Source organism: Benincasa hispida, chromosome 3 (assembly GCF_027475165.1).
Source record: "Benincasa hispida cultivar pf3 chromosome 3, pf3_genome.v1.1, whole genome shotgun sequence".
Taxonomy (NCBI): domain Eukaryota; kingdom Viridiplantae; phylum Streptophyta; class Magnoliopsida; order Cucurbitales; family Cucurbitaceae; genus Benincasa; species Benincasa hispida.
In genome coordinates this window covers 72743399-72751329 of record NC_143480.1, presented here as the reverse complement: position 1 = coordinate 72751329, position 7931 = coordinate 72743399, and the positions used below count along the sequence as shown (strand labels likewise).

The 7931-nt window shown below is 44.2% G+C and overlaps 1 protein-coding gene across 1 annotated transcript; it reads left to right on the top strand.

The window, feature by feature from the left end:
• Positions 1-4173: 4173 nt before the first annotated feature.
• On the top strand, positions 4174-6050 carry LOC150037516 (uncharacterized). Its single transcript, XM_090312030.1, has 3 exons — positions 4174-4479; positions 4812-5191; positions 5606-6050. Exons 1-3 carry the CDS (start codon positions 4174-4176, stop codon positions 6048-6050), a joined length of 1131 nt encoding a protein of 376 aa, XP_090168156.1.
• Positions 6051-7931: the final 1881 nt, after the last annotated feature.

The window sequence follows — 7931 nt, the reverse complement described above, 5'->3', positions numbered from 1 at the left end:
ACCATTCCTCCTCTGGAATGAGACAACTCTTAGCTAATTATAATACCAAAATAACTCATATACTGTAACATCCCGCACCTTTTAATTATTTATTAATAATGTAATTTTTCCTTTTTCAATAATTGTCCTTAGTTGAAAGGCATGTTTGGAATTTTGAATTTAAAGTATAAGTGCGAGGATTTAAGTGTTGCCGTGGAAATTATTCAAAATTATTCAATTTTCAAATTTAATTTGAAAAGTTATGGCATGAATTAATTATATTTGGAAAAAAAGAAAGGAATTAAATAGTATAAAGTGGAATAAGGAAACAATTTAATTACAATTATACTATTTTCCTTTATTATTATTATTAATATTTTTTTAAAATAAAAAGGACCCCCCACGCCTTCTCCTTCATGCAAGCGTCCCCCTCCGTTTTCTGCTTCCAATGCTGCCTCACTGCCCTCCCTCTCAGTCGTCCAATCGCCGCCGTTCGTGGGTTTCGGCCGGCTAGATCCTGTTGGTCAGACACGCCGCCAGTCGCCTAACTTTCTAGCCGCGCCTTCCTTGCCGTTTTCACAGTCGTTCGACCGTCGCGCCTCCCTCACTCCCTCCCTTTGCCGCACGAGCCACCGGATCTTTGCGCCGTCGCCACTCCCACTTTGACCCGCCCATCGTGCCAATTTTGCCCAGGTCCGAGCCCAGTCACCGGATCTGCACGTCTGCCGCCCGCTGCCGCTCCAGTCTCCAGCTGTAGCGCTTCCTAGCCCTCTGTTCGTCGTCCGTCATTGCCGTCATCTTTAGGTTCACCGGATCTGCCAGTTTTAAGTAAGCCTTTTGTGAAGTTTTAGGTGAAAGTTTGGGCCCTCATTAAGTTTGGAATGAAGGTTAACTTATTCGAATTATTTTTGTTCTTAGATTTGAATCGAGGAAACTGTTGGAGAGGCTGTCCAGCGGGTTCGAGATCGTTCGAAAAATGTTTTGGTAAGAGATATAGTCCTTATTGTTGGTTTGTGGGCACGCTTTGATCACTGAATTAAGTTTGTCTTAACTCTTGTATCTCTGAGGTTCCGAGTTGTCGTCCATTGGGAGTTAAAATCTGTTGGAAGGAGATTTGGAGTGGTTGTTAATCGAGTTCCTTGGGTAAGCTTTTGGGTATTGTGGTTTTGACTCTGAGATGTCGCAATTATTTTTGGACTGAAACTTAATGGTTGTATTCGTATGTTAGGGTCGTTTCTTCAAACCCCGGTCATCGTTTGGTTGTCTGAGTTTATCTGTGGAATTTCGATTAAGGTAAGCAATTTTACCACTGGAACTGCCCACGGGCCAGGCTTTATTTGTATGCTAGCGTGATGAGTGTATGTTATGGTAAATGTTAGCATGTTGCCTGATAGTATGACCTGAATCAAGTAAGTTCTGGCACGAGTTCTGTTCTGTTTAAATATACACATAGGCACTTGATCATTAGTATGAGATGGTATGTGTTTTAATATGTTGATATCTGATCTGCTGATGTTGAGGCATACACGTATGTTGTGGAATTATGATGTTAAGGTATACATGAATGTTGTAGAATATGTTGTTGAGGGTTATGTGTATGTGGTAGAGCCATGGTATCGAGGATTACATGTATGTCATAGATTTGTACGGTGTTGATTTTTGAACGTTGAGACTGTGTGAATATCCTCACTATTAGTTAGAGTGCTCACCAGTTTTGTGTTTCCTTCAGGATTCATCAGTATGTGTTTCCTTCGGGATTCACCAATCTTGTGTTTCCTTCGGGATTCACCAGTTTTGTATTTCCTTCGGGATTCACCAGTTTTGTGGGCATACTTAACTACAGTAGGATAGAACTGTCGTAGGTGGGTATCTAGAGGACATAGATGCCTAGCCTGACCCCAATGGTGGGGTTACTTATTGAGTATTTCATACTCACTCTTTTTTATGTTGATGTTTCAGGTAAAGGTAAAGATATACCGCCGATGGCGCAGCGGAATTCATGATCGTGTCACTAGGACTAGTTTTTTTTTTTTTTTGCTTCCGCATCATGAAATTTAGAGTCTTTATTTTTCCCTTAATATTTAGTTTTACTGTTTGAAATTTATTGCTAAGGATTATTTCTTTTATATACTTTTATTAGTCATTACGAATTTTGGGTACCCTATTATTGTTTTAACAATTGCATTTAATAAATGTCTTTTGAACTTCTCTTGTTTAATTAGCATTTATTTCAACAAAACTGAGCGTCGTTTTAAATTCTATGCATGCATTTATTTTAGTAACGGCCTAACCTAAGTCCTAGGGGGTCGGGTTGTTACAGTTGGTATCAGAGCCCAGGTTTTGGGTTCTATAGACTGACTTACTACGTAAGTCTAGATAGTCTCTATGGCCAGTAACGGATTCCTCGTCATCACCAGGTATGTTCTACTAATGAAAGCTTCCATGTATATATGAGAACAATGATGTAGTGTTTTAAATGCATGATACCTGAGAAAAGGCCCAAAAATAGTTAGTTAACGTATGAATTTATTACAGGACATGGCACCTAAACGTAGAACAAGAAAAACAGTTAGAGAAGAAATGCAAGCAGAGAGAGAGGAGAGTAGTCAAACTGCTCCGGTGGCGCCAATTCCGCCTGTGACCCAAGTGGATGAAAAGGTAATGGAAGCCCGAATTAGTGAAGCTGTTGCAATCATTCTGATAGGGAAACTGCAGGAACTGATCCGTAGCACGATGGCAGGGCAGCCTGCCCAGACCCAGGCTCAGGAGGAACCAGTGCCACCCGAACCGTTACGAAAAACCCGTCCGCAGGGCAAGGACACGTAGGGCCTGTCTGTTGAGGCCAATCTGAGGGATTTCCGGAAGTATGACCCTCGCCCTTTTGATGGATCGTTAGGGGACCCCACCAAGGCAGAAATATGGTTATCATCTATCGAGACAATATTCCATTTTATGAGGTGCCCGGAAGAGCACAAACTATAATGCGCAGTCTTCATGCTGAGTGGTAACGCGACAATTTAGTGGCGTTCGGCAAAAAAGATGATCGATATTGGAGGTGAACTTGCAACCTGGGAACAGTTCAAAGAACGCTTTTATGAGAAGTACTTTTCAGCCAACACCCGATATAATAAGCAGGCAGAATTCTTGAACTTGAAGTAGGGTGTTATGTCGGTGGAGGAATACGACCAAGTGTCGATAAGCTGTCTCATTTTGTTCCTGAGCTAGTGGCCATAGAGGCAGCGAGGACCGAGAGATTTATCCAGGGCCTGAGGAGCGGGCTGCGAGGGATGGTGCATGCCTTGGGCCTCAAGACGTATGTTGCGGCGCCGCGAGCCGCTGTGAGGATTGGTGCCGACTTCTAGAGGGGAGAGGATTACAGGAGGTCACTTGGGATTGGGACCTCCACAGGTCAGAAAAGGAAGGCTGAGCACAGGACTTTTGAGCCTCAGTAGAGGGGTCAGAACACAGTACATGTTTCACATCAGTGGGGACAACAGAGTACCCAGGCTGGGAATGGCAGGGAGGATAGACCGATATGCACCACTTGCGGTAAGCAACACTGGGGGCGTTGTTTAGCCGGCTCTAGGATTTTTTTTCGATGTGGCCAAAAAGGGCATATGGCAGATAGATGCTAAAGAAGAAATGCGCCTGAGCACAGGAGCCAGCCCGTAGGTTCATTCCAGGGAGGCCCGAACCGCCAGCAACATCAGGGAAAGGTATTTTCTACCACTCGATGTGAGGCCGAGAAGTCAGGCATCGTGATGACAGGTACACTTCCCATTTTGGAACATCATGCTCTTGTTTTATTTGACTCTGGCTCTTCGCACTCGTTTATATCTGCTGTATTGTGAGACATGCCATGTTAGACTCATAACCATTGCCATTTGCATTGTCTATTTCCACTTCATCAAGAGAGATCATGTTAGCTACAGAAAAGATAAAAGCATGTCTGGTAAAGGTAGCCAATCAGATGTAACCCTGATAATTTTATATATGCGCGATTTTGATGTTATATTAGGTATGGGTTGGTTAGTTGCTAACCATGCTAGCATAGACTGCTCCCGTAAGGAGGTCATCTTTAACCCTCCTATATAAGTCAATTTTAAGTTTAAAGGGGTTAGGAACGTAGTCCTACCCAAGGTGATATCCGCATTGAAGGCCAGTAAGCTATTCAACCATGGAGCCTAGGGCTTTATGGCCAGTGTGGTGGACACATGGGAGAATGAAGTTACCTTGACTTCGGAGCCAGTAGTGAGGGATTTTCCAGATGTGTTTCCAGAAGATCTTCTCGAACTGCCCTCGCAGCGGGAGCTAGATTTTGCCCTTGAATTGGATCCAGGCACAACCTCTATTTCGAGGGCTCCATACAGGATAGCCCCGGTAGAGCTGAAGGAACTGAAGGTCCAATTGCAAGAGTTGTTGGACAAGGGTTTCATACGCCCTAGTGTGTCACCATGGGGTGCACCTATTTTATTTGTGAAAAAGAAGGATGGACGTTATGTCTGTGCATTGACTACAGAGAATTGAACAAGGTGACCGTCAAGAACAAATATCCCCTTCCCAGGATCGATGATTTATTTGACCAGTTACAGAGAGCTACGGTATTCTCTAAGATTGACCCTCGGTCAGGGTACCCCCAGTTGAGGATAAAGGATAGTGACATACCCAAGACAACTTTTCGTTCGAGGTATAGACATTATGAGTTCATAGTGATGTCATTCGATCTAACGAATGCACCAGTAGTGCTCATGGATCTGATGAATAGGGTGTTCAAGGAATTCCTCGACACCTTCATGATTGTTTTTATTGATGATATTTTGATTTATTCCAAGACAGAGGCCGAGCATGAGGAGCATTTGCGGAAAGTTTTGGAGATGTTGAGGGCCAATAAGCTATATGCTAAGTTTTCTAAATGTGAATTTTGGTTGAAGCAGGTGTCCTTTCTAAGGCATGTGGTATCCAAGGAAGGTGTCTCTGTGGATCCTGCAAAAGTGGAGGCAGTTACGGGTTGGGCTCATCCAACCACGGTCAGTGAGGTGCGCAGTTTCCTGGAGTTAGCAAGCTACTACAGAAGGTTTGTGAAGGACTTCTCTCGCATAGCCACCTCATTAACTCAGTTGACCCAGAAGGGAGCAAATTTGTTTGGAATGAGGCTAGTGAAAACAGTTTCCAGGACCTTAAGCAGAGGCTGGTTTCAGCCCCAGTTCTTACAGTACTGAACGGATCAGGTGGTTTCGTCATTTTCAGTGATGCATCCAAGAAGGGGTTGGGATGCATATTGATGCAGTAGGGTAGAATAGTTACTTACGCTTCACGTCAGCTGAAGAAGCACGAACAGAATTATCCCACGCATGATTTGGAGTTAGCAGTGGTGGTTTTAGCTCAAGATCTGGAGAAATTACTTGTATGGAGAAAAGATATAGATCTTCACCGACCACAAGAGTTTGAAGTACTTTTTCACTCAGAAGAAGTTAAACATGAGGCAAAGAAGTTAGTTGGGGCTAGTAAAGGATTATGACTATGAAATTTTGTACCACCCGGGGAAAGAAAACGTAGTGGCTGATGCTTTAAGCAGAAAGGTGGCCCGTTCCGCAACTCTCATTACCAGACAGACTCCCTTGTGTAGGGAACTGAAGAGGACAGAGATTGCAGTAGTCGTGGGGAAGGTCAAGGCACAGTTAGCACAGTTGTCGGTGCAACCAAGCCTAAGGCAGAAGATTATTGATGCACAGCGAGACGACCCTTATCTGGAGGAGAGAGTTCGTAGAATGGAGTCAGGCCAGGATAGCGAATTCTCAGTGTCAGCAGAAGGTGGCCTTCTTTATCAAGGGCGTCTGTGCGTGCCAGTAGTTAGTGACATTAAGGATGAGTTGTTGTCAGAGGCTCACAGTTCCCTATTCTCGATCCACCCCGACAGCACCAAGATGTATCAGGATATGAAGCGTTACTATTGCTGGAATGATATGAAAAGAGAGGTTGCGGAGTTCGTTAGTAAGTGTTTGGTGTGCCAGCAGGTGAAAGCCCCGAGGCAGAGGCCAACAGGCTTGTTACAACCATTGAATGTACCATAATGGAAGTGAGAGCATGTGTCTATGGACTTCATCGTGGGGTTGCCTTGGACAGTTAAAGGTTTGACTGTGATATGGGTTGTTGTAAACAGACGTACGAAGCTACCATATTTCATACCTGGAAAGTCCACCTTTTCAGTGAATAAGTGGGCACAGATATACATGAAGGAAGTGGTAAGATTGCATGGAGTTCTTGTGTCCATTATGTCAGACAGAGACCCTCGTTTCACGTCTAACTTCTGGAAGAGTCTCTAGACGGCTTTGGGGACCAAGTTAAACTTCAGTACAACGTTCCATCCTCAGATTGATGGGTAGACAGAAAGATTGAATCAGATACTGGAAGACATGTTGCGTGCCTGTGCCATAGAGTTTTTAGGAAGCTGGGATGCTCACTTGCATTTAATGGAGTTTGCGTACAATAACAGCTACCAATCCACTATTGGGATGTCACCCTTTGAGGCCCTATATGGGAAGAGTTGCAGGTCCCCTGTGTATTGGGATGAGGTAGTTGAGAGGAGATTGTTAGGACCTGAATTGGTGCAGACCATGAATGAGGCAATACAGAAGATCAGAGTTTGTATGCTGATAGAAGAGCTATGCCGATGTAAGACGTAAGGACCTGGAATTTGAGACTGGGGTGAAAGTGTTCTTAAAGGTTACACCTATGAAAGGTATTCTGAGGTTTGGCAGGAAAGGAAAGTTGAGTCCAAGATTCATTGGACCTTTCGAGGTTCTGGAACGAGTTGGCCCTGTAGCTTACCGTTTGGCTTTGCCCCCAGCGTTGTCTTCAGTTCATAATGTCTTCCATGTTTCGATGCTAAGGAAGTATGTGACAGACCTGTCCCATGTAGTTGACTACGAGCTCTTACGATTGAATGATAACTTGAGCTATGAGGAGAAGCCCATAGAGATCCTTGCCAGAGAAGTAAAGACATTGCGCCGCCGGTAAATTGCTTTTGTGAAAGTCTTGTGGCAGAACCACCAGTTCAGGGAGGCCACCTGGGAGCGAGAGGATGAGATGAAAGCCCAGTACCTAGAACTCTTTCAAGGATGAACTTTCAAGGACGAACGTTCTTTGAGAGGGAAAGAATGTAACATCCCGCACCTTTTTATTTATTTATTAATAATGTAACTTTTCCTTTTTCAGTAATTGTCCTTAGTTGAAGGGTATGTTTGGAATTTTGAATTTAAAGTATAAGTGCGAGGATTTAATTGTTGTCCTGGAAATTATTCAAAATTATTCAATTTTCAAATTTAATTTGAAAAGTTATGGTAGGAATTAATTATATTTGGAAAAAAAGAAAGGAATTAAATAGTATAAAGTGGAATAAGGAAACGATTTAATTACAATTATACTATTTTCCTTTATTATTATTATTATTTGTATTTTTTTAAAATAAAAAGGACCCCCCACACCTTCTCCCTCATACGAGCCTCCCCCTCCGTTTTTTGCTTCCAATGCCACCTCACTGCCCTCCCTCTCAGCCGTCCAATTGCTGCCGTTTGTGGGTTCTGACTGGCAAGATCCCGCCGGTCAGACACGCCGCCAGTCGCCCAGCTCTTCAGCTGTGCCTTCCTTGCCGTTTTCACAGTCGTTCAACCGCCGCGCCTCCCTCACTCTCTCCCTTCGCCGCACGAGCCACCGAATCTGTGCACCGCCGTTGCTCCCACTTTGACCCGCCCACTGTGCCGATTTCGCTCAGGTCCGAGCCCAGCCACCTGATCTGCACGTCCGCCGCCTGCTGCCGCTCCAATCTCCAACTGCAGTGCTTTCTAGCCCTCTGTTCGTCGTCCGCCACTGCCGTCATCTTCGGGTTCGCCGGATCTGCCAGTTTTAGGTAAGCCTTTTGTGAAGTTTTGGGTGGAAGTTTGGCCCTCATTAAG